Below are 27360 nucleotides of genomic sequence, written 5' to 3' on the forward strand. Positions count from 1 at the left end.
CCTAAAATAGTTGTCTTTGTTTGTTACCAAGTCTGCCATGATTAGAACACACACTAGCATTAGCGCCGATCCGGCAATGCCGAGCACCCTCGTGGGATTGATGGCAAATTCTTTCCCACCACCAAGCAAAAACCGCGCATGATCAGAAAAGTAGCAACAGATTTACCCCCTGTCCGAGCACCCACTGGCAGAAATGTAGATCGCTGCCTATGCACACAAGTTTTTTGTATCCGGAAGTAGGAACACACTGGAAGTCAGACATGCACTGCTATGAAAATAGAAATAAATGCGCAGAATTACTTCCAGTAATGATTAAAATGACTAAAATACGGTAAATATTGTGCGTATTACATATTGTTCTGAATGTGTCTGTTATTACATTGTATATAGACTCACAGTGTGTATACAAAACGCTAATGGAGGGTTTTGAAGTTGTTTTAGAGGGCGTTGAAGGCTACAACAGTGACTCCCATTAGCCACATTTTCCAAGCATTTTTTATCTTTTTTAAATCTTAAAATAAAAAGACTTGTGTTCTTGTCTCTCATGATTGTGAGCTATAAACACAATAAATTAAAAAATGCAGTTCCCCTTTACCTTCAACATGTTAGAATTGATGATTAATTTTGATAAAGATAATAATATTTAATTGTGATAATTAGAAATCAATCCACATCAACCCTTTGTTTAATCTGATTGTACAATAATTTGTTTGCGCACTAGTCCTGACGTTATTGCCAATATGATGATTAACATGAAGACGATCAGTATATCGTGTGCATGTAAACAATGTGTCGTTTTCCGCACAGGTGCTGGCATCTCAGTGCTTAACGGCACTGTGTACCAGTGCTGGAGGAGGAGAAGGTTGCACTGTGGCAGAGCAGCCAGAAATAGACGTCCTGCTCAATGCTCTCCTTTCACCTTGCTTCTCTGTCCGTGATGCTGCTCTCAGGGTGAGTTGCAAATAAATCAAATGTTTTATTTAGACTATAGATATAGACATACTGTGTGTATATATATACAGTGGAGCAAAAAAGTATTTTGTCAGCCACCGATTGTGCAAGTTCTCCCACTTAAAATGATGACAGAGGTCTGTAATTTTCATCATAGGTACACTTCAACTGTGAGAGACAGAATGTGAAAACAAAAATCCAGGATTTCACATTGTAGGAATTTTAAATAATTTATTTGTAAATTATGGTGGAAAATAAGTATTTGGTCAACCATTCAAAGCTCTCACTGATGGAAGGAGGTTTTGGCTCAAAATCTCACGATACATGGCCCCATTCATTCTTTCCTTAACACGGATCAATCGTTCTCTCCCCTTAGCAGAAAAACAGCCATAACGCATGATGTTTCCACCCCCATGTTTCACAGTAGGTATTGTGTTCTTGGGATGCAACCCAGTATTCTTCTTCCTCCAAACACGACAAGTTGAGTTTATACCAAAAAGTTCTATTTTGGTTTCATCTGACCACATGACAATCTCCCAATCCTCTGCTGTATCATCCATGTGTCAATTTTGGTATAAACTCAATTCGTCGTGTTTGGTGGAAGAAGAATACTGAGTTGCATCCCAAGAACACCGTACCCACTGTGAAGCATGGGGGAGGAAACATCAGGCTTTGGGGCAGTTTTTCTGCTAAGGGGACAGGACGATTGATCCGTGTTAAGGAAAGAATGAATGGGGCCATGTATCGTGAGATTTTGAGCCAAAACCTCCTTCCGTCAGTGAGAGCTTTGAATGGTTGACTAAATACTTATTTTCCACCATAATTTACAAATAAATTCTTTAAAACTCCTACAATGTGAATTCCACCTTCTGTCTCTCACAGTTGAAGTGTACCTATGATGAAAATTACAGACCTCTGTCATCATTTTAAGTGGGAAAACTTGCACAATCGGTGGCTGACTAAATACTTTTTTGCCCCACTGTATGTGTATATATATATATATATATATATATATATATATATATATATATATATATATATATATATAAATGTGTATCTGTGGAATGAAAGAAAACACAAGTATAAAAAAACATGGTATTTACTCTTTGATATCAATATCAAACCCAAATGTGTTTGGCCAATGAAGATAAAGTCAAATATACAGGTTTTGTTCTTCAACAACAACCATGTACTTCAGTGCAACAGTTTGGCCAACAAAAATAAAGAGTAGTGATACCTCTCACATCTAGCACACAAGCTTTGTGCTTCACCGACAACTCAGGCAGCGTTCAATTCAATGAGATGACAAAACATTTCAGCAAGTATTGATGTTATTGGAACAATAACAAAGTTTGCAGTTAAATTATAGGACGAGTAAGCATCAAAGTAAACAAACTACAGACTTTATAAACAAGTTGTGGCAACGTTCCCTACACATCGCCTGCTGCATGCTAACTCTATCCCAGCAGCTGACGGAAAGACGCTAGTCACACGTTCAAAATAAAACTGCAACATAAAGTTTTTTCTCCTCCAACAGCTTTGCGATCTTAATCGCACACTGAAAATCCACGGAAGTAAAAGCGATTGAAATGAAGTGATCGGCTCCGTTAGCTCAGAGGGAACATTTTCAAAGCAAACTTCATGAAGTCGCCGCCATGGTTCCCGAGCCAAGCATATACGTATATATATATATATATATATATATATATATATATATATATATATATATATATATATATATATATATATATATATATATATATATATATACGTATATATATGTATATATATACATATATATATATATACATATGTATATGTGTATATATATATTAATGTGTGTGTATATATATATGTGTATGTATGTATATATACTACGTATATATGTATATATGTATATACATATATGTATGTATATATATGTATACATATATACATATATGTATATGTATACATATATGTATGTATGTATATATATGTATACATATATACATATATGTATATATATACATATATGTATGTATGTATATGTGTGTATATATATGTATGTATGTATATATACTATGTATATATGTATATACATATATTAATATATGTATATACATATATGTATGTATATATATATGTATATGCATATATGTATGTATGTATATATGTATATACATATATGTATGTATGTATATATGTATGTGTATGTATGTATATGTATGTATGTATGTATATATATGTATATACATATATGTATATATGTATGTATGTATGTATATATAAATATATATATATGTATGTATACATATATATGTATATACATATATGTATATATGTATGTATGTATATATATGTATATGTATACAAACATATATATGTATATAATTATACTCTATATATATGTATAGTATATGTATGTATGTATGTATATATATGTATATATGTGTGTATATATATATATGTATATATATATATATGTGTGTATATATATGTATGTATATATACTATGTATATATGTATATACATATATTAATATATGTATATACATATATGTATGTATGTATGTATATATGTATATGCATATATGTATGTATGTATATATATGTATATACATATATGTATATATGTATGTATGTATGTATATATAAATATATATATATATATATGTATGTATACATATATATATACATATATGTATGTATGTATGTATATATAAATATATATATATATGTATGTATACATATATATGTATAAATATATATATATATATATATATATATATATATATATATATATATATGTGTATGTATACATATATATGTATATACATATATGTATATATGTATGTATGTATATATATGTATATGTATACACACATATATATGTATATAATTATACTCTGTATATATATGTATAGTATATGTATGTATGTATGTATATATATGTATATATGTGTGTATATATATATTTGTGTATATATATGTATGTATGTATATATATATATATATATATATATATATATATATATATATATATATATATATATATGTGTGTGTGTGTGTGGGAGGGGAAAAAAAACTGACTCAGAAGGATAAGCTTAAGAGTTGTCGCCGCGTTCATATTGTAGACATGGCGAGCGGAAAAACAAAAGCAGGCTGAGATAGAGAACGTGCCTGTTGCATTGTATCCATCTGCTGAGTTTGGGTTAGACTCTGGTCTTATTTTTTCCACTTAGATTCTGGGTAAGATTCTGGCACCAGTTCTCAATCTGTCAATTACCGGTACCTTGGTTTGTATTTATTATTCAACAGATGATAATCAATAACAAAATTAACATTAGTATTCACATTATTCATTTCCGATCTGGAATGTGTGAGTTAAGTGTTCTGCTTAAAATCATTTAATTTGTCTGAATGGTCCCTTTTTTTCAACTCCAATCCTGATGCACAGGGCTTGTTGGAGATGGAGTTTGCGTTGCCGACAGACAGCACAGAGCAAAGTGGACTGCATTTGCTACGAAGGCTTTGGATTGCTAGGTTTGATGTGGAAGAAGAGGGTCGAGTTTTTGCTGAAAAGTATGTAATTTTGAATCTTTTTATTCTTCAGGTCTATCAAATGCCTATGTCATCTATTTCAATGTAGTTGTGAAGGCACACTCAGTATGTTCTGGTGTCTCTTAAAAGTGTTTTTAAAATGTCAGTAAAGCTTTTTTGCACATTACTGTTTATATTATATAAAACTGAAGGGAAATTTTACATTTTGGGTTCTACTTTCTTCCCTCCCAACCTCCTCCTCAGACTCTGGGAATCTCTTGATCTGGAGTTGGTCCCAGAGCTCTGCTCTCTCCTGATTAGCGACATCACCCACCACGAAGAGGCTGTTCGTTCTGCTGCAGCTGAAGCACTGTCAAGTGCGGTTTCTCAATATAAAGACCAGTCAGCCCCAGTCCTTGGACAGCTAACTGAGCTTTACCACAAAAAGCTTTACGTGAGAACCAATATTTGACCAGTGTTAAAACAAATTATTCCTGCTTTTTGATTCCCCCATAAAGAAATCCCCTGTATTTGTCTTTTAAAGAGGCCGCCACCTGTGCTGGACACCTTGGGTAGAGTCATCTCTGAATCTCCCCCTGACCAATGGGAAGCAAGGTAAGAGTACGTTATTAAAGCCCCTCCTTCATAGTGTACTGAGAATTTTTTGCAATAATGGCTTCTCTCGCTCAGGTGTGGCATTGCTCTTACTGTGAACAAGTTGTCACAGTACCTGGACAACTCTCAGGTAGCACCACTTTTCCTCTTCTTTGTTCCTGATGCCCTGAATGACCGCCATACTGAAGTGCGCCGCTGCATGTTGGACGCAGCCCTCTCAGCTCTCAACACTCATGGAAAGGTGTGGAAGTCATTTCAATGGAGTTTGTTATGTGTAATTTATTATTTCAAAGGTTGTGTGGTATGTGGTGTTTTTTATCATCAGGACAATGTTAGCACCCTGCTGCCAGTGTTTGAAGAGTTTCTGAAGAACGCTCCTCAGGATGCCAGCTATGACGCTGTCCGTCAGAGCGTTGTCGTTCTCATGGGCTCTTTGGCCAAACATCTGGACAAAAGTGACCCCAAGGTTAAACCCATTGTGGCCAAGCTTATCACTGCCCTTTCCACACCGTCTCAGCAGGTAAGAAACTTAAATGTTCCTAGTATTTCTTCCTATAATGTTGTTAATGAATATATAGCTTCCAATTGATCCATTTGATTTAAAAATGATGTCTAGTATATAGAGATGTCCGATAATGGCTTTTTTGACGATATCTGAAATTCCGACATTGTCCAACTCTTAATTACCGATTCCGATATCAACCGATACCGATATATACAGTCGTGGAATTAACACATTATTATGCCTACATTTGTTGTGATGCTCCGCTGGATGCATTAAACAATTTAACAAGGTTTTCCAAAATAAATCAACTCAAGTTATGGAAAAAATGCCAACATGGCACTGCCATATTTATTATTGAAGTCACAAAGTGCATTCTTTTTTTTTAATATGCCTCAAAACAGCAGCTTGGAATTTGGGACATGCTCTCCCTGAGAGAGCATGGGGAGGTTGAGGTGGGGGGGGTAGTGAGCGGTGTATATTGTAGTGTCCCGGAAGAGTTAGTGTTGCAAGGGGTTCTGGGTATTTTTTTCTGTTGTGTTACGGTGCAGATGTTCTCCCGAAATATGTTTGTCATTCTTGTTTGGTGTGGGTTCACAGTGTGGCGCATATTTGTAACAGTGTTAAAGTTGTTTATGCGGCCACCCTCAGTGTGACCTGTATGGGTGTTGAGCAAGTATGTTTTGCTTTCACTTGTGTGTGTGAAAAGCCGTAGAAATTATATGATTGGGCCGTCACGCATCCTTAAAGGCACGCTCCCAATATTATTGTCTGTGTGGAAATTTGGGAGAATGGTTGCACCGGGAGATTTTGGGGAGGGGCACTGAAATTCGGGAGTCTCCCGGGAAAATCGGGAGGGTTGTCAAGTATGACATTGAGACGCACCAGCTCTGTACTTCTCCCTATGTCCGTGTACCACTCCGAACTGCGCCGTTTTAAAAAGTCGTACATTTTGCTTTTTGAAACCGATACCGATAATTTCAGATATTACATTTTAAAGTCTGTATCGGACTGCCGATATTATCAGACATCGCTACTAGTATAGTTTTACTGTTGATCTCAGAATTACATTTAACTACTAACTACTTGCATGTAGTCAAAAGACAGTTAAAATCTTTTCAAATCTGCCTTGTAGGATACATTATAGTCATTAATCACCATGCATGTGTAGATTCTTCCTGAGCAAAATTATTAGTTGTTGAAGAAGGAGCTTTCTTTAGAAATACAGTGAAACTAACCGACTAATGTCGACATAACTGGAATTGAAATTGAAACTAGTCATTGTTTGTTACTTGTTTACGCTGATTGCCAATAATGATGACGATAACAATACTACAACACATGTTGTAGTGACACATTTTTGTCAAATAAATACCATTTTTGTGTCTTAAATGTTCTGTTGACTTCAAAGTATTTCGTCTTAAAAATACAGTGGACCAAGACTTGCTGAGTTGATCGACATACTGTACAGTCGACGGGTTGTCGACATCAATGGGACTGACTTAAAAGGGGATTCACTGTAGCAGTTCTTCTGCCATCAACTTTAACCCTGCTGCCCCAACTGTGTCAAAGAGACACATGATTTGTTAAGACTTTTGAGGTGTCTGTGAGCTTTATTTATATTATTGATATTCCTACTTGTAGTAAAGAGCAAGACAAGCTCGGTTTGTAAGGAAAATTGTAGGACAATCAATAGACCAATATTCCCCAGCTTCTCATTTCTGGTATGAAACGTATAGAATTCAACCCGTGGTGAGCTTTATTTTTCACTTTCTTCATGTAGGTCCAGGAATCTGTAGCCAGCTGTTTACCTCCTTTAGTGCCTGCCATCAAAGAGGATGCTGCAGGAATTGTAAAAAACCTGCTGCAGCTGTTGCTGGAGAGTGACAAGTATGCTGAGAGGAAGGGGGCAGCCTACGGGCTGGCTGGCCTTGTCAAAGGGCTTGGGATCCTGGCTCTCAAACAGCAGGAGATCATGGCTACTCTGACTGATGCCATTCAGGACAAGAAAAACTTCAGACGAAGGGAAGGTGAGTGATAACCTTTTCCACCACAGAAGTTGAACTGACTTCTCCTTGCTCACCATTTTCTGCCGGGGCCGCATGGCTCAGGTTGTGGAGTGGTCCAAACCTGATGGCTGTGGGCTCGAAATATCTTGTATTTATCTTTGTCAAAGCACTTAACGCCATCAAGATAGAAAAATACTATATAAGTGAAAGCAAGTTTACCAGTTATAATTTAGTGGGGCTGCACAATAAATATCAGACAGATAATTCTTAGATTAGATTCAATATTATTGTCATTACATGTGTATAAATACAGGATTACAAAATGTGGTTTAGCAGCTAATAAGAAATGAAAGAGTAGCAGGTGTGTGGTAAACATATGTAGTAAATTAAAATACAAACACCAACAACTACAGTGAACTCAACTGAACAGGTGGGGATTATACATTTTATACATACGTGATATAAACAGATGTATTATAAACAAGTAAACAGTTGTGTTATGTGAATAAATTTGCTTTGGAATAATATACAGGTGTGCTCTTTAAGTATGTATGTACCAGATGTACTCAGAACATATGTATGTGTGTGCTATATTAGTATACAGAGATTTGCAGTATTGTCTATAAATACGAAATGATTTAAATAAAGTGCAGATTGATGAAGGGATTGGATAAGAACAGTCAGTGTCATTGGGAAAGATGGGGAGGGAGAGGTAGCGATGATATGGGGACATAGAGGTTGAGTGGAGGACAGAGTTTGGTAGGTAAATAGTTTGTGGAAGAGGCTGTTCCTAAACCCGGTGGTTCTGGTATGAACGCGCCAGAAGGGCGTTCTGGAGAGAAGAAGCTGTAAAAGTCTATGGTTAGGGTTCGAGGGGTCCCAAAGAACACTGCTAGCTCGTAAAAGGCACCTAGGAGGTAGAGAAATGCTTGTGATGCGCTGGGCAGTGGAACCCGTTTATGTTGATGTCCTTCAAACTGGCTGACTCACGGGGACATAACTAAAATCGAAAAACTAAACTAGCCATTGCCTACACATTTACTTGTGACATTGTTCAGAGACACAAGGAAAATGCGTAATAATAAAGTACTTTTGGACCGACATTACCGGTATACTTTTTTCATATGTTATTTAATACTCTTGTCTAATAGAGCTGCTATGTTAATTTTGTTGTGTCTTGCAGTATTTCCAGCTGGACTACAATCTCTCTAGTGTTGGGTGTGTAGATGACGTCATTGTCCAGTTTGCGTAATTGACAATGACGCATGAAAAAATACAACAGGAAAAGTAGTACATATTCTTCTGTACATTCTTTGTGTCCTTTTTTTTAATGTTACAAGCCTGTGAGGGCTTTTAGTTGGGGTGTGCCCCCAGCATGACCAGCTGCACAATAAAGAGCAATACATGGTTTTATGTTACGTTTCCAAATGGGTCCAATTAGACCAATCGACAATTTAGAGGGGTATAAATAGTCGCGCTATATATATATATAGTCATAATTGAAATAATGATATTTGTCTTAGTCATGATTGAAATAATATTTGTCTTTTCAGGATCACTCTTTGCTTTTGAGATGCTGTGCAACATGTTGGGAAAGCTCTTCGAGCCTTATGTTGTCCATGTACTACCACATCTTCTCCTTTGCTTTGGAGACGGAAATCAGTATGTCAGAGAGGTGAGCAAGATGATCACGTGTTAGATTTTCACCCCCACACCAAAATAAGACTATCCAGGTGACTGTTGTGATCAGAAATGGAAGTTGTGTGAATGTTTGCAACATTTCCTTTATCCTACACCAGGCTGCTGATGATTGTGCCAAGGCAGTGATGAGGAACTTGAGTGCACATGGTGTGAAACTCGTCCTCCCTTCGCTGCTGGTGGCTCTGGAAGAAGAATCATGGCGTACTAAAGCAGGTTTGCAATGACAAAACACAGCCGTTAATGTATTGAAAGGATGGAAAACCCAAAAATGTGATTATGGCGTGGTTGGTAAAGCGGCCGTGCCAGTAACTTGAGAACTCCTGGTTCAGTTCCCAAATTCTGCCAAGCTACTTGTTCGTGTTTAGGGCCTTGCATGGCAGCTCCCACCATCAGTGTGTGAATGGGTGAATGTGGAAATAGTCTCAAAGCGCTTTGTGTACATTGAAGGTGGAAGCGTGCTATACAAGTAACCCATTTGCCATTTATCTCTGAGCAGAACCTGTCATGTTTTACATTCTGTATTAAAACATTTAAACTGCAGATTTATTTTCAGGTGAATAATCAAATCTTGTAACCCTGCTTTTCTAGGCTCTGTGGAGTTACTGGGTGCCATGGCCTTCTGTGCACCCAAGCAGTTATCTTCCTGTCTCCCTAGCATTGTTCCCAAGCTGACAGAGGTGTTGACTGACTCCCATGTGAAGGTGCAGAAGGCTGGTCAGCAGGCTCTAAGACAAATTGGCTCTGTCATCCGTAACCCTGAAATTCTTGGTGAGAATTGTAATCGGTGTCTGTATAAAAATTATTTCTCATTTTGAAGTGTGTGTAGAATTCAGTGCATTTTTATTCTAAAATAATCACACCGTTTTCAGAGTTTCCCTTTATTTAGGACGTTATCACAAAAGGGCTTTGTAATTAATAATTTGTTGATAATAATTTAAAATTAAATAAAAACCAGACATTCTAAACTTAAGGTTTTAATTTTGCCCAAACAAGATACAATCGACATAAAGCCTGATTTACCAAGATCCAAATACCACATGCTACACAGCGTGTGCAATCTATAAAATTGCGTGTACTGTTAGGTGGGCGTGTTGCATGCGATCTACTAACATTGCACGTGCTGTTCATAACTAGTGCAGACCGCCTTACTGAAATTAGGTTTTTGTGTGTGCTACGCAGCTTTCACCATGGAGACACTCGATCATTTGCTGCACATTCATGTTATCATGATTTAGTATTGTTTTGATACCAAACAAGCAGCACGCATGAACTACTTTTTTTGGGCATTTTAGAAGCAGTCCGATGCATCCACAGTGAAACCCACTTCCATGCGTTGCAGATGCGCTCCTGGGAGAGAGCCTTTACTTACTGTGCTCAAGACGCAAAAAAAAATGCCAGCACAGCGTGAGCATCGATTCCGCAGTCGTGTGTGTAACTCTGTTTGCACGTACTTTTCAGAAATGCAAATTACAACTCTAAATTGTGCTCGCTAAACGCTGATGTGTTGATAAATCACATTGCGCGTGTTGTTTAATATATTTGCCTCTTCTACTCACAGTTTTGTGGGCATTTTGCTTACCAGCATATGATCTGCTTATTAATGAAATTGAGACGCAAAATGGATTGCACGCCTTATTCTGATCACTCAACAGACGCAATCCACTTTGCACACACTTAATAGAACAGCTTTCCGTGTGCTATCAAGTTTGCACGTGCTTTAGTACCCGCAAACAGAGAAACTTGTCATCGACTCAACAGCTAAGGTTCTCTATTTGATTTGTTAGTTTTGCACTACAAAATTAATCTAAAGCTTATCCATTAATTTAGTTATGCTTAGTAAGTCCATTATTACTGCCTAGTTGCAAAAAGTAGGTTGCCAGTTGTATCGTCATGTAGTAGAGATAGTGAGAATTGTGTGTGTGACTGTTTCAGTATGTAATGATGTACCTAATTCCTATTTTTATGTCACTGTTCTTCCAAAGCTATAACACCCGTCCTGCTAGATGCTCTAACCGAGCCATCCAGACGAACCCAGACATGTCTTCAAACCCTTTTGGACACTAAATTTGTACACTTCATCGATGCCCCTTCCCTTGCCCTGATTATGCCCATTGTCCAGCGAGCCTTCCAGGATCGTTCCACTGACACTCGTAAAATGGCTGCTCAGATCATTGGCAACATGTACTCCCTTACTGACCAGAAGGTACTGTCAGTGCAGAACAACCATAATATTAAATGTAATGTATCATTAAGCGTATGCTCCATATTCCCTAAATAGAAACTTATGTTATGTTTTGCAATAGGATTTGTCGCCATACCTACCTAGTGTCATTCCTGGACTGAAGACTTCTCTATTGGATCCAGTACCTGAGGTGGGTTTCCTGACTGACACGTTTAATAGCAGTAGTTTGTAGAGCTAATACTATAACTGGTCCTCTCCAGGTACGCACAGTGTCAGCCAAAGCACTGGGGGCCATGGTGAAGGGAATGGGTGAATCCTGCTTTGATGACCTGCTGCCGTGGCTCATGGAGACGCTGGCCTCTGAGCAGAGCTCTGTAGATCGCTCTGGCGCAGCCCAAGGTCACTTACATCATTCATAGTCATTGTTTGCTCTTGTTTTTTTGTATACACATTTAAATTACACATACAAATTAAATGTTATTGTTGGTGTGTTCAGGACTGGCTGAGGTGATGGCTGGGCTTGGTGTGGAGAAGCTAGATAAACTGATGCCAGATGTGGTGCAAACTGCTAGTAAGGTGGATATAGCCTCCCATGTCAGAGATGGCTACATCATGATGTTCATCTACCTGCCCCTTACGTTTGGAGACAAATTTACTCCTTATGTCGGACCCATCATCCCATGTATCCTCAAGGTAATGTCTTCTTTGCTGAAGTTGTTGAATGTACCAACTACAATGACAATCCAGTGGCTAACTATCCAAAACAATTTAATTGGAGACAGAAAGTCACATATTCATGTTTCAATGCTGTGTAACTATACAATAGTTACAGTGCAGCCGGAAAAATATAAAAATAAAATGCATATTTATGTGAGTGTGTATGTATGTGTATATGTGTACATATGTCTATATGTGTACATTTGTAAAAATGTGTATATGTGTACATTTGTGTAAATGTGTGTAAGTTTACGTATGTATAAATGTGTACGTGTACATATGTGAATGTGTTCATATGTGTGTATGTGTTCATATGTGTACATATGTGTATATATATATATATATATATATATATATATATATATATATATATATATATTTATTGTATATATGTATATGTGTGATGGAAAGCGTTGGTTTTCATCCAGGATGTCTCCGTACATTGCGGCAGTCATCTTTCCCTCCATCCGGACTAATCTCCAAGTTTTTGCCTTGAAAAACATCCCCAAAGCATGATTCTGCCAACACCATGCTTCACTGTAGAGATGGCCTGCTGATCAACGGGGCCTAGTTCCTTTCAAATGATTCCACGATGCCTGGCATTCACGCCAAAGAGTTCAATCCTTATCTTATCAGACCAGGAAATGTTATTTCTCATGGTCTGAGAGTATTTCAGATGCGTTTTGGCAAACTTTTTACTATGAAATGGCTTCTGTTTGGCCACTATTAATGCCATAAAGGGCTGATTGGTGGTTTGCTGCAGAGATAATTGTCCTTCTGGAAGGTTCTCCTCTTTCTCTGACAGAGTGACCATCGGGTTCTTGGTCACGTCCCTGACTAGACTAATATGAATGCAGCAATGTACAGAGACAACCGAGATTAAGAACAATGCTTCCCATCCAATCTGATGGAGCTTGTGAGGTGCTGCAAAGAGAAATGGGTGAAACTGGCCAAAAGATAGGTGTGCCAAGCTTGTGGCATCGTATTCAAAAAGACTTGAGGCTGTAATTGCTGCCAAAGGTGCATCAACAAAGTATTGAACATATGTACATATGTTTTATTTTTTTTTTTTAAATAAATTTGCAAAATGTTTTTTAAAAACATTTTCACAACGTTCTTATGGGGTATTGTCTGTAGAATTTTAAGAACATAAACGAATGAATTCCATTTTGGAATATGGCTGTAACATAACAAAATGTGGAAAAAGTGAAGCGCTGTTTAAACCATGTTGCAGTTGTCATTTTATGCAACTTAGCAATAATGACAACCGATAAGTTAACATTGTGTATGATAATGTTTAATTATTATTTTTTTTAACTTGGATTAATTTTAATCTGTTTGCTGTATTTGCATAATTAATGCTTGTCTGATCCACCAGGCTTTGGCTGATGAAAATGAGTATGTGAGAGACACTGCTCTGCGAGCTGGCCAGTGCATTGTTAGCATGTATGCAGAAACTGCCATTGCACTCCTACTTCCTGAACTAGAACAGGGGCTGTTTGATGACCTCTGGCGAATCAGGTCCGACTTTGACTTTCCTCACAGTAATAAGTAGATGTGGCGTTGCAATGGGTTTAAAAACTGTGTTTGCATCCGTCTGTTGCATTGCAGGTTCAGCTCAGTCCAGCTGCTTGGAGATCTGCTGTTCCATATTTCTGGAGTAACAGGAAAAATGACCACAGAAACCGCATCTGAGGACGACAACTTTGGAACTGCTGCATCGAATAAAGTAAGAACATGTATTTATTTAAGGTAATTCATTTTGGTAATATATTTTAAAATTTTATCTCAGTGGTGTGTTTTAGATATGTAGAGAACCACAGATTATTTAAACCAGTTTCCAAAGGGTGATTGATGCCGGTTTCCCCTGGAGCGTGAGATGTAGCAAAATGGGCCAAAAAAAAGCAATTAAAACTTTAGTCACACCATAAGTTCACCAGATGGGGACACAGATCGCTACATGATTATAGACAACATTTTAGATTTTGAAAAACCTCTAAGTCCTTTGCATTATAACTGTTAGGAGCCATTGGTGAACAAATTGGGCTCTTATGATAAAATACTTTAAAAACATTGTTTTACTGTAAATGTTTCATGTGGTGGGCACTGTCTCACTTTAATTATCCCCCTTCTTAGGCTATCATTTCAGCTCTAGGTGGTGAGCGGCGTAACCGTGTCCTTTCTGGACTCTATATGGGCCGTTCAGACACCCAGTTAGTGGTTAGGCAGGCGTCCCTTCATGTGTGGAAGATAGTGGTGTCCAACACACCCCGAACCCTTCGAGAAATCCTCCCAACCCTCTTCACCCTACTGCTGAGCTTTTTGGCCTCCACCTGCCCTGACAAGAGAACGGTATATTGTCTTTTTCACCTCTAAATTTTCCTTTGTGTATTTGTTGTTGTGCTTAGTCCTTAGAGTACCTGTTTTGCAAGGTGAACATGCTTTTATTTTGACACAATTTTGTGTGTGATTTCAGATCGCTGCCCGGACACTGGGTGATCTGGTGAGAAAGTTGGGGGAGAAGATTCTCCCAGAAATCATTCCCATCCTTGAAGAAGGTTTGCGCTCCGACAAGAGTGATGAGAGACAGGGTGTCTGTATCGGCCTCAGTGAGATCATGAAGTCCACCAGCAAAGACGCTGTGAGTCGTAAAGATGCATTTCTTTAAAAGGAAAGATATCAGCACATGCAGTATTTGCAGCATTATTTTATCCACTCCAAATGCCGTCCATTATTCAAAGATGTATAAACGTATTCCAACAGAAATAACATTAACCTAATTTGAATCAGAATAGTAGTTTAAGTTTTCATTCCGGATTCATCTATCTGTTTACTAACAAAGGCTACGTTCACACTGCAGGGTTGGCTCTCCAATAGGGGCGTGGGAAAAAATCGATTTGAATTTGAATCGCAATTCTCACGTTGTGCGATTCAGAATCGATTCTCATTTTTTTAAAATCGATTTTTTTTTTTTATCAATCCAATAAAACAATACACAGCAATACCATAACAATACAATCCAATTCCAAAAACAAACCTGAACCAGCAACACTCAAAACTGCACTAAACAGAGCAATTGAAAGAAGACACAAACACGACACAGAACAAACCAAAAGTAGTGAAACAAAAATGAATATTATCAACAACAGTATCAATATTAGTTATAATTTCAGTATAGCTGTGGTTAAAAATAGCCCTCATTGACATCATCAGACATTTATAGAAATTTAAAAAAATAACAATAGTGTCACAGTGGCTTACACTTGCATCGCATCTCATAAGCTTGACAACACACTGTGTCCAATGTTTTCACAAAGAATTGTTTTTAATCGTAAAAATATCGTTTTTGAATCGAGAATCGTGTTGAATCGAAAAAAAGCGATATATTATCGAATCGTGACCTCAAGAATTGATATTGAATCGAATCGCGGGACACCCAAAGATTCGCAGCCCTAATACAGACTGAGGTAGAAACTATTCAAGAGGGTTGAGTTAATCCCTGCACTCTAGGCATCACTACGAAACCTTCATACAGCAATGGAAAAAGGCCAAAACAAAGAGCTGAAAACGCAAATTACAGAAACGAAATGTTCAATTTCAAGTATCAATATAAAACTGGAAATCTGACTTATCACATGTTTTTGTATCATAGGTGCTGGTTTTCTCTGAGTCTCTGGTTCCCACAGTGCGAAAAGCTCTGTGTGACCCTCTGGAAGAAGTACGACAGGATGCAGCCAAAACATTTGAGCAGCTCCACGTTACCATTGGTCACCAGGCGCTGGATGACATCCTGCCTACTCTCCTCAGACAGCTGGTGAGTTAATCATGTCAACATTCTAACCAGCACATGCTCTACTGTAACTGAGACAAATTTCTAATGTTGTGTGAAATCTCTTTACCCAGGATGACGAGGAGACAGCAGAGTTTGCCTTGGATGGACTCAAGCAAGTCATGGCAGTGAAAAGTCGATCTGTGCTGCCCTATTTGGTGCCAAAGGTTCATATATCTTATAGTTGTTGGTTAATAATAATATGATTAATACCGTGGAACCTGACACTCATCTTTCAATTGGTAACACTCTGCCTTTCCGGTGAAATATGTAAACCAGTGGTGTTATTATATTCACACATCTGGCCACTAAATTTGTCAAAGTAAATTGAGTTATGCTGTAAACTAAGATAAAAACAAAGGAATGAGTTTTTTGGGGTTTAAAAAAATGTTTTAGAGGAAGTGCAGGAATGAAAAGTAACAGAGAAGAGAAAGATGACTTGGAAATTCCTCTAATTACACATTGTAACTCCAGTTTGTCATGCCAGTGAAGTACTACTCAGTAATCTATGAAGCATCTGTATCCTATTATTATAGATCAATTATCGATTGCAATAGAATGCACATCAATTGTCCTTACATTAAAACTGTAGAAAGGAAAACTCCCAAAGAATGAGGGAACAGAGAATGTACAGTATAAGTATTGTCTCTGTAGCGGCACAAAATGTCCTGGGAAATAATTTCAGCGAAATAACGACAGCCCTGACCTGGTCAACTGCTTTTTTTCGGCATAGGGGGGATTATTTCTGAGAATTGCTCCATTTATGTCACGATATTCCATCTTTTGTAGTATTATTCATTTGCTCGTTATCGTTCAGCAGCATGAGCAGATAACATAACTACTATTTAGTTACACAACATTAAAACTTACACTCAGTGTCTTCCGGTTTGGAGTGACTTGGATTTCACCACAGCAACTAAAAAAATGCACCCGTTAATTTATTTCCCTTTTTTCACCAGATAAAAGATGTGTGCAAGTATGAAAAGACTTACAGCAACATTTTCACAACAGCTCTATTTAGAGTTTAAAATATAATATGGAAGCAGAAGAATACATATAAACTAGAGATGTCCGATATTATCGGCCGATAAATGCTTTAAAATGTAATATCGGAAATTATCGGTATCGGTTTCAAAAAGTAAAATTTATGACTTTTTAAAACGCCGCTGTACAGAGTGATACACGGACGTAGGGAAAAGTACAGCGCGCCAATAATTGCGTGCCGACCCAATCACATAATATCTACGGCTTTTCACGCACACAAGTAAATTCAAGGCATACTTGGTAAACAGCCATCAAGGTCACACTGAGGGTGGCCGTATAAACAACTTTAACACTGTTCCAAATATGTGCCACACTGTGAACCCACACCAAACAAGAATGAGAAACACATTTCGGGAGAACATCCACACCGTAACACAACATGAACACAACAGAAAAAATACCCAGAAGCCCTTGCAGCACTAACTCTTCCGGGACGCTACAAAATGCAATATTTTAGCCATTTTCGGACATCTCTAATCCAAACTAAATAATAAATAAAAACATACACTAATTGAGGAAAACCATGTAGACAAATATTTCTATGTATATGTCCATGTGTAAACAATGGATAGTTTTTAGCTTGGTTACGTAATTTGTCGGCCAGGTCAGAGAGTTATAAACAGGTTCCACAGTACTACTGCTATTAAACGTTATTATTTTAAGTTATTTAACTGATGCAAATGATTTTCTCTCAGTTAACGGCTGCTCCTGTGAACACACGTGTGCTGGCCTTTCTGTCAGCCGTGGCTGGTGATGCTCTGACTCGCCACCTGGGCGTTATTTTACCTGCCATTCTTTCCTCACTTAAAGGAAAATTAGGAACAGAAGATGAACCTCAGGTAAGACCGGCCTCCATAAGCCATTCCTACCTATTTGTGTGACTGTATCATTGATTTTTGTACCTTTCTGATAAAAAATGTTCTTTGCATTAGGAATTATGCAACTGCCAAACCGTGATCCTCTCAGTGGACGATGATATGGGCCAGCGTATTATCATAGATGATTTATTGGAGGCCACACGAAACAGTGACCCTGGGCTCAGACAGGCCGCCGCTACTATCTTAAATGGCTACTTCGCCCGCACACGCCTTGACTATAGTGCCCATACCCGCAACCTGCTCTCTGGCCTTATCCGCCTCCTCAATGACCCCAACACTGAAATCCTGACTCAGAGCTGGGACACGATCAACTCCATCACAAGGGTAAGCTCAATTTGCTTTCCAAATATTCTCCTTCTTGAAGTTCTTCAACACCCACACGTCCACTGTGTTTGTTTTTCTTCAAATAGAAATTGGACGCAAGCAGCCAGCTGGCTCTGATTGACGACCTTCATCGAGACATCAGATCAGTAGCTGCTGATGTAAAGGGTCAACATCTGCCTGGTTTCTGTTTACCCAAGAAGGTAACTCATTTTACTATATGATACCAAATACATGTTTATGCCCTTGGACTTGCTGACTGATGTCGTCATAACAGACATCCAAAACTGTGTGCAAGCTCACGCCAAAATGCATGAACCCTATGATATGACACTTTTACATTGTTTAAGGCAGGTATCCAATATTGTAACATTATTAGTTAAGATAATACGAAAATCACCAATCCCCTTTAAGGTAATGCTTTTAACTTAATGAAATTCTATTTTATTTTGTCAATACAATAGATAAATGAATGTAAACTATGTTTTAAAACAAAAGCAATCAACTGCTGCTCTGTTAATGATTATCTTTTTTTGTTCACAGGGTGTTACTTGCATACTGCCTGTCCTGAGAGAAGGGGTCCTAACTGGTAGTCCTGAGCAGAAAGAAGAAGCAGCCAAAGCATTAGGAGGGGTCATCAAACTTACGTCCCCTGAGGCCCTGAGGCCCTCTGTGGTCAACATCACAGGTCCACTTATTCGTATTTTGGGTGACCGCTTTGCTTGGACAGTGAAGACTGCGCTGCTGGAGACTCTCACCCTGCTGCTGGCAAAGGTCTGTTGTTTGATCCCCTGCTTGGAAATGCCCTATCAGATAACCACAGACCATTACCCTAACCCCTGGTATTCTGTCTTGCAGGTCGGTATTGCCCTGAAGCCTTTCTTGCCACAGCTGCAGACCACCTTTCTTAAGGCTCTGCAGGACACAAGTCGTGCAGTGAGGTTAAGGGCTGCTGAAGCTCTGGGCCAACTGGTTTCCATCCACACAAAGGTGGACCCGCTCTTCACGGAGCAACTCTCTGCCATTCGCAACGCAGAGGACTCTGGAGTGAGGTGGGTACACCTGCTGTAGGGTACTGATTGATCTAAAATGGAATAATTGAACCAAAATATATTTGGCTGTTGGAAAGGGGTGTTATACAAGGTAACTTATATCCCATGGTGATATAATGAAGCAGCAGTGCCTCATTCTGTAGGACATAGGCTTGGGAATGCGGTTTTTAGTCCTGCAACAGACAACAATGGCAATTTGTTGTTTAAGAAATCCCTGTCTGCTGCCTGACTACTGCTTAGGTTCCCCTTTGCTGTGGAATTTTTTTGTGTGCAGAAAACTTTGCTTTTAAATATATGTATTTTGTATATTTACTACTTCCATCTATCCATTTTCTACCGCTTATCCATTTGACTTCTCAAAATTGCATTTCCTTTAAATTTGGCTAATTATGGAGTTTTTTGGATCAGGTGAGGATATTATAATTAAAAATCTGACACTAGGTGGAGCAGACCTACGATCCTCAGATACCTGCATATCGGAATGCATGAGAATATTCCAGAACAAACTCAGCAACTTGACATTAATACAAATACCATTGACTTTTATCAAAGGCATGAAAAATGATAAGGCAAGCTGGAACCCCTGTTGATTCTGACATAATGTTGTCAGTAGACAAATGGGGAGATAGTATTATGAGATTGTGTACTCTGAAGGAAGAAAATAATATTTCATCCTTCAAATAGTGAATAACACTCATTTATATTATTAAGAGAGATGTCCGATAAAATTGGACTGAAGATATTATCGCCCGATAAGTGCTTTAAAATGTAATATCGGAAATTAACGGTTTCAAAATTATCGGTTTCAAAAAGAAAAAGTTATGACTTTTTAAAACGCTGCTGTCTACACGGATGTAGGGAGAAGTACAGAGCGCCAATAAACCATAGAGGCACAGCCTTTGGGTGCCGGCCCAATCACATAATATCTACAGGTTTTCACACACACAAGTGAATGCAAACATACTTGGTCAATAGCCATTCAGGTCACACTGAGGGTGGCCGTATAAACAACTTTAACACTGTTACAAATATGCGCCACACTGTGAACCCACATCAAACAAGAATGACAAACACATTTCGGGAGAACATCTGCACCGTAACACAATATAAACACAACAGAACAAATACCCAGAACCCCTTGCAGCACGTACTTTTCCGGGACGCTAAAATATACACCCCCCGCTGTCCCCCAACCCCGCCCACCTCAACCTCCTCATGCTCTCTCAGGGAGAGCAGTTCCCAAATTCCAAGCTGCTGTTTTGAGGCATGTTAAAAAAAATAATGCACTTTGTGACTTCAATAATAAATATGGCAGTGCCATGTTGGCATTTTTTTTTCCATAACTTCAGTTGATTTATTTTGGAAAACCTTGTTACATTGTTTAATGCATCCAGCGGGGCATCACAACAGAATTAGGCAAAATAATGTGTTAATTGCACGACTGTATATATCGGTATCGGTTGATATCGGTATCGGTAAATAAGAGTTGGACAATATCGGAATATCGGCAAAACAGCCATTATCGTACATCTCAATTAATAAAAACGCTTCATATTGGTTTTCGATACGGTCAGCACTCCGATTGCCGATTCCCATATCAACCGATATATGCGGCAGTACTTCTCTTAAACTAGTGTCTGATCACATTTTGTTTAACAAATGAACACATTATGCTTATTTTCCTTTTTTTCTTTATAAATAAACACTGTTTGTGCTAAATAAGTCAAATGCTACAATTTAAGTTGTACAAAAAGTGTCATTTTTATTTTTAACATTTTGTCTCAACAGTCAGTAAAACATTGTGAGCAATAGTCAACTAGAATAACATGTTCTGCTGTCAACAAGAAAGGCAGGTTAGTCTTTTGATCAAGTTCATGAATAAGGCACAAATAATGCTTTACAGCTACAGTATACAATTTGAAAAGGTTCACATTTATTTGTGGAATAAACATCCATATAAGAACAAAGTATGAAACTCTGGAACTGTAAAGTGCATTATAAATCAAATGTATTATTATTACACACCAGAACGATAACTGGAGAATGTTCGTCTTTTGGGATACATTGTGGTCGTGTACGGCCATGAATTTCTGTTATGCATGTTTTGTTGTAATTATTTAAAGCTGCGTGTTTTACAAAATGCTGTAATTTGATAATCAACGTTATAAGAAGATCTTCAATGTATAAGCATAGACAGTACAGTGCAGTTGTGTGTATCCCGTCAAGGGTTACCTTGTGGTCGTCTGTCACTATGCATTTCTAATTGTGTATGTTTTGTTAATTACATGTCTTGTTGCCTGTTACTGTGCCTTCTGATAGGGAGACAATGCTACAAGCTTTACGGTTCGTCATTCAAGGAGCTGGATCAAAGGTGGACCCAAACATCCGCAAGAACATCATTACCACATTACTAGGCATGCTGGGACATGATGAGGTATGCCACTGGAAGCAGATAACTTGAAGAGTAAAACTTGAAAGTGACACTTTTTTTAACATCTGCGGGGGCATGGCTGTAATTTGTATTTTCACAATACAGTCTAAAAAAAAAAAAACTTAGAACATTTGAGTTAAGTATTTTGTGGTATGGATAAACAGAAGTATGTGAGAGGATGTGGTTTGCAAAGGAGATAGTGTATGCTCCATGTCAGTCAATAGTCTCTTATAATGTCTGCCCATCTGTGTGTGTGTGTGTCTGTGTGTGTGTTCTGGCAATGCTTACTTAATGGCGACATGGCTCTGTTTACACAGTCACCTTTAGGGGACTTCTAACGGTACGGAGACAAAAAAACAGGTCCCCTAAAGGGAAACCTTTTTAAATGATAGTCAGATCCAATCTGAAGATGCCTAAGTGATTTTTAAGCATTTTCATACAGCGTGATTGTAAAACATTATTACCTTAAAGTATGATTCACATTCAGAATTTTACAATCCTTCTATATGTGGTAGTTGGAGTTGCAGACAACTTCATTACTGCTAAATAGCAGTTTTCAGTAATGCCACAGAAGATGCAGGATTTGCTTTAACATTTAAGTTGTGAAACTTCTTATAAGATGACAGCTGTAGTGCTGTATTCTGAGGATGATGTCATACACTGCAAAAACTGAAATCTAAGTAAGATTATATATCTCACATAAGGGTGATATTTGCTTTTTTTCTGTCAGATAAGATCATTTTTCTCAGTAAGCAGATTTGATGTTAGCCTTTTACTTATTTTAAGTGTTTTGGTCTTAAATGATCTCAGTAAGATATTACAGCTTTTTGCTGAGATTTGATGACCTATATTGAGTAAAACATGCTTGAAACTAGAATGTCAACTGTTGCAAAGCCATGTCATCAACACTCACAAGTATAAAACTACTTTTTTAAAGTAATAATTTCTTATTTTAAGCATGAAAAAAAAAACTCATGATTTTGACAAAATTGTGTCTCGTGATTAAAACAGATGACAGCCAAATGGATTTTGCTGTTTTATTTTCAAAGAAACAATAGAAAATAGGTACTCATATAGTAGTACAGTTGGCACAGTACAGTAAACTAGCAGTTAATATTTAAACATTTGTCATTTCAAACTATTTTTAACATAAATAGTTCATGCACATTCAGATAAATTCCTCAAAATTACAATTAAAACAATTTTGGCCGGGGGCCGGCCTGTATATATGTGCACTTATTGACTGAAAGAGCACGCACTTGGCGCGATGATTTCTTGTTATCGATGGGAAAATGCATTTTTAGACCATATTGTTTTGCCTGAGCGGCTAGGAGACCCCAAGAGTAACAAGTGCTTGCCTTGTTGCCTTTCCATTAAGAACAATAAACTAGTTTTTAGTCTAAGTTTGCTGGTTTCAAGAAATGTAATGCCGAGCGCATATCATTATGTCAAGATAATGCAAGAATACCAAGAAAAGTGCACTTGTTATTAGTGAGAATATACTTATTTTAAGGTATTTTTGGGGTTCATTGAGGTTAGCTAATTCTACTTGTTTTGGAAAGCTTTGACAAGCCGAATTTTCTTGTTCTATTGGCAGATAATTTTGCTTAGTTCAAATAAAATACCCATCATTTTTGTAATTGTTTTTCTTGTTTTTGAGCACTGACTTTTTGCAGTGTATTTAATTTGAACTTTTTTTTTTAACTGGTCCTCAGTAGTCATGTACAATGTGAATTATGCAAAATAATTTACATTTGGTCCCCATGAACCATATTAACTCTTTTTTCCCCCATGATCCCCAGTAAGACTGATTAGCACATTACTTCATCAATCCAGAGATTTAAAGACGTGTATGAGCTAACTGGGCAGTGGCCATTTTACCTCTTTTTTTTTTTTTATGCCTCCACAACCTGTAGAAATTATGGTCCCCACAAGTGATGATTAAAAATGTGGTCCCCATTCCAAATGATAACCTGTGTGTGTGTGTGTGTGTGTGTGTGTGTGTGTGTGTGTGTGTGTGTGTGTGTGTGTGCGTGCGCGTGTGCGTGTGTGTGTGTGTGCACATAGGATGCAACTCGAATGGCTTCAGCGGGCTGTGTTGGTGAACTCTGCCCGTTTCTGTCAGACGAAGAGCTGAAGAGCGTGTTGCTTCAGCACATCTTGGGTTTGTATCTAAATACCAAGTTATTGTCATTTTTATGTCTAAGGCAGTGGTTCTCAACCTTTTTTCAGTGAACATTTTTTTAATTTAAGTACCCCCTAATCAAAAGAAAGCATTTTTTGATTGAAAAGAAGAGATAAACAAGTAAAATACAGCACTATGTCATCAGTTTCTGATTTATTAAATTGTATAACAGTGCAAAATATTGGTCATTTGTAGTGGTCTTTCTTGAACTATTTGGTAAAAAATATATAAAAATTTGTTAAAAAATAAACTAGTGATTCAATTGTAAAAAAAAAAAAAAAAAGTACACAGAAGTAATCATCAACTTAAAGTGCCCTCTTTAGGGATTGTAATAGAGATCCATCTGGATTCATGAACTTAATTCTAAACATTTCTTCACAAAAAAATAAATCTTTAACATCAATATTTATGGAACATGCCCACAAAAAAATCTAGCTGTCAACACTGAATATTGCATAGTTGCATTTCTTTTCACAGTTTATGAACTTACAATTATATTTTGTTGAAGTATTATTTCATAAATATATTTATAAAGCATTTTTGAATTGTTGCTATTTTTAGAATTAAAAAAAAAAAATCTCACGTACCCCTTGGCATACCTTCAAGTACCCCCAGGGGTACGCGTACCCCCATTTGAGAACCACTGCTCTAAGGTACCTTCTCACTCATCTAGTTTAACAGTATATGTTTTTTTTTACCCTGAAGAATAAGTCTGTATATATTACTCATTTATTGCTGCAGCAAGAGCAATTTAAGAAAGCTATGTGACTTCTACTTTTTTTTTTTTAGCGGATATGTCAGGTGTGGACTGGATGGTGCGTCACGGTCGTAGCATGGCTTTGGCCATAGCTGTCAAATGTGCGCCTGCAAAGCTGTGTGGGAAGGAATACAGCGATAGTGTGACGGAGACCATTCTGACCAACGCCACTGCTGACAGGGTGAGGGGAATCTTGACTTTGAGAATCTCATCACTCCTTTTGTGCGTTTTACTTAAGTATTATCGTTGACTATTTTAACATTAAGATTAGTTCATTTCAAAGGGACCACATAATCTGGTCATGGCAGATGATGTAGTCCTCAGCTCTCACTGGATCGGTTCGCAACCGAGTGTGAAGCGACCGGGATGAGAATCAGCACCTCCAAGTCCGAGTCCATGGTTCTCTCCCGGAAAAGGGTGGAGTGCCATCTTCTGGTTGGGGAGGAGATCTTGCCCCAAGTGGAGGAGTTCAAGTACCTCGGAGTCTTGTTCACGAGTGAGGGAAGAGTGGATCGTGAGATCGACAGGCGGATCGGTGTGGCGTCTTCAATAATGCGGACGCTGTATCGATCCGTCGTGGTGAAGAAGGAGCTGAGCCGGAAGGCAAAGCTCTCAATTTACCGGTCGATCTACGTTCAAATCCTCACCTATGGTCATGAGTTTTGGGTTATGACCCAAAGGACAAGATCACGGGTACAAGCGGCCAAAATGAGTTTCCTCTGATGGGTGGCAGGGTTCTCCCTTAGAGATAGGGTGAGAAGCTCTGCCATCCGGGAGGAGCTCAAAGTAAAGCCGCTGCTCCTCCACATGAAGAGGAGCCAGATGAGGTGGTTCGGGCATCTGGTCAGGATGCCACCCGAACGCCTCCCTAGGTAGGTGTTTCAGGCATGTCTGACCGGTATGAGGCCACGGGGAAGACCCAGGACACGTTGGGAAGACTATGTCTCCCGGCTGGCCTGGGAACGCCTCGGGATCCCCCGGGAAGAGCTGGACGAAGTGTCTGGGGAGAGGGAAGTCTGGGCTTCCTTACTTAGGCTGCTGCCCCCGCGATCCAACCTCGGATAAGCGGAAGAAGATGGATGGATGGATATTTCAAAGGGGACAATGCAATTCCATTAAACACATGATTAACACGTGGTTAAAAAATCCAGAATTAGCCAGAAGGCCATTTTAATTTGTAGCCCCCTGGCCATGATGTAAAAAAGGCAGTAAAATTACAATTTAAGAGAAAAACAAAAGAAAGACTTGACTAACTGTACTGTAATACACGCACACAAGTCATTCTTTTGAATATACCCTTTTCATGTGATTTAACGCCTCTTCCAGATCCCCATTGCTTGTAGCGGGATTAGAGGGATGGGATTCCTGATGAGACACCAGCTCAGCGTGGATGGAAGCAGTAATATTTCCCAGCGCATCATCACGCAGTTTGTCAAGGTATGGCACAACAGCACTGGCCCTTAGATGACATGTCATCATGCATACATGCAGGTCCTTGTAGGAAAGGGGTGTTAAAACTTTTTACAGGTGAAGAACTGAGCAAGACACTTCACCCTTGCTCCTGATGGGTCCTGGTTAGCGCCTTGCATGGCAGCTCCCTCCATCAGTGTGGGAATGGGTGATGGTGGAAATAGTGTTAAGCGCTTTGAGTTCTGTAAAAAGGTAGAATAGCGCTATACAAGTATAACCCACGAGTTCCAGGTTCAATTCCCGCTTCCGCCATCTGCTGTTGTGTCTTTGGGCAAGGCACTTTACCCACCTGCTCTCAGTGCCACCCACACTGGTTTAAATGTAACTTCGATATTGGGTTTCGCTATGCAAAAGCGCTTTGAGTCACTAGAGAAAAGCGCTATATAAATATAATTCACTTCACATTAATATGACATCAGTGACACCCCCACCTGGGGAGTGACCAACAGACTTGCCAACAGGCATGCATTTTAACCCCTGAACCCACACCAATCATTTGGTACCGGTATCAAAATGTATGTTGATACCTTTCGAGGGAACTAACAAAAATATGTGAATATTGGCTTTATCTTAACAGAAAACCTTAAAATACGTTAAACATATGTTGACTATTGCACTCAAAGAACAATTTTAGGTGGTTTAATAAAATAAAAGGCATTAAACACTTAGTGCTTATCTTGTTGCTCTCAAAGAGCAATTTGGCAATTTTCTATATTACATGTAGTCTAACAAAGAATAGAATAAAAAGCTTTATTGACATGATGGCACATTTACATTTTTGTTGTACATATTAATAACATACTTACAGTATACATGCAGGTACACAACATCACAGCTTTGGGATCTTCCTACTGGAAAAACTTGAGTGATTTAACTTGTGAGACAGTGCCCTCAGGTGGATTCATGGCTGCTCTCTTTTTTTCCCCCCTCTGGATAACGCTGTCAAACCACGTCCTATTTGGGTTACCATTAAAACTATTAGAATTAAGACATGTGCAATAATGGCTTTTTTGCTGATATGTCCAACTCTTAATTACCGATTCCGATCTCAACCGGTACCGCTATACAGTCGTGGAATGAACACATTATTATGCCTAATTTTGTTGTGATGCCCCGCTGGATGCATTAAACAATGTAACAAGGTTTTCCAAAATAAATCAACTCAAGTTATGGAAAAAAAAATGCCTACATGGCA

General features: G+C 38.3%; 1 protein-coding gene across 1 annotated transcript in view; it reads left to right on the forward strand.

Annotated features, from left to right (window-relative positions):
- The window catches only part of gcn1 (GCN1 activator of EIF2AK4), a 55825-nt gene that overhangs the window by 25222 nt on the left and 3243 nt on the right, over positions 1 to 27360 (forward strand). Inside the window, exons 27-55 of the mRNA XM_061906991.1 lie at positions 808 to 951; positions 4390 to 4514; positions 4737 to 4926; positions 5017 to 5087; positions 5163 to 5328; positions 5413 to 5607; positions 7373 to 7619; positions 9152 to 9273; positions 9398 to 9512; positions 9888 to 10067; positions 11282 to 11502; positions 11603 to 11671; positions 11742 to 11880; positions 11978 to 12174; positions 13577 to 13719; positions 13810 to 13927; positions 14335 to 14550; positions 14675 to 14839; positions 15851 to 16012; positions 16102 to 16194; positions 17767 to 17910; positions 18004 to 18273; positions 18360 to 18473; positions 18814 to 19044; positions 19129 to 19322; positions 21642 to 21756; positions 23821 to 23917; positions 24728 to 24876; positions 26022 to 26132. Of these exons, the coding sequence (XP_061762975.1) occupies positions 808 to 951; positions 4390 to 4514; positions 4737 to 4926; positions 5017 to 5087; positions 5163 to 5328; positions 5413 to 5607; positions 7373 to 7619; positions 9152 to 9273; positions 9398 to 9512; positions 9888 to 10067; positions 11282 to 11502; positions 11603 to 11671; positions 11742 to 11880; positions 11978 to 12174; positions 13577 to 13719; positions 13810 to 13927; positions 14335 to 14550; positions 14675 to 14839; positions 15851 to 16012; positions 16102 to 16194; positions 17767 to 17910; positions 18004 to 18273; positions 18360 to 18473; positions 18814 to 19044; positions 19129 to 19322; positions 21642 to 21756; positions 23821 to 23917; positions 24728 to 24876; positions 26022 to 26132 (4503 nt within the window). The remainder of the gene's footprint in view (positions 1 to 807; positions 952 to 4389; positions 4515 to 4736; positions 4927 to 5016; positions 5088 to 5162; positions 5329 to 5412; positions 5608 to 7372; positions 7620 to 9151; positions 9274 to 9397; positions 9513 to 9887; positions 10068 to 11281; positions 11503 to 11602; positions 11672 to 11741; positions 11881 to 11977; positions 12175 to 13576; positions 13720 to 13809; positions 13928 to 14334; positions 14551 to 14674; positions 14840 to 15850; positions 16013 to 16101; positions 16195 to 17766; positions 17911 to 18003; positions 18274 to 18359; positions 18474 to 18813; positions 19045 to 19128; positions 19323 to 21641; positions 21757 to 23820; positions 23918 to 24727; positions 24877 to 26021; positions 26133 to 27360) is intronic.

This window comes from Nerophis ophidion, linkage group LG07 (assembly GCF_033978795.1).
Source record: "Nerophis ophidion isolate RoL-2023_Sa linkage group LG07, RoL_Noph_v1.0, whole genome shotgun sequence".
In the NCBI taxonomy this organism is placed as follows: Eukaryota; Metazoa; Chordata; class Actinopteri; order Syngnathiformes; family Syngnathidae; genus Nerophis; species Nerophis ophidion.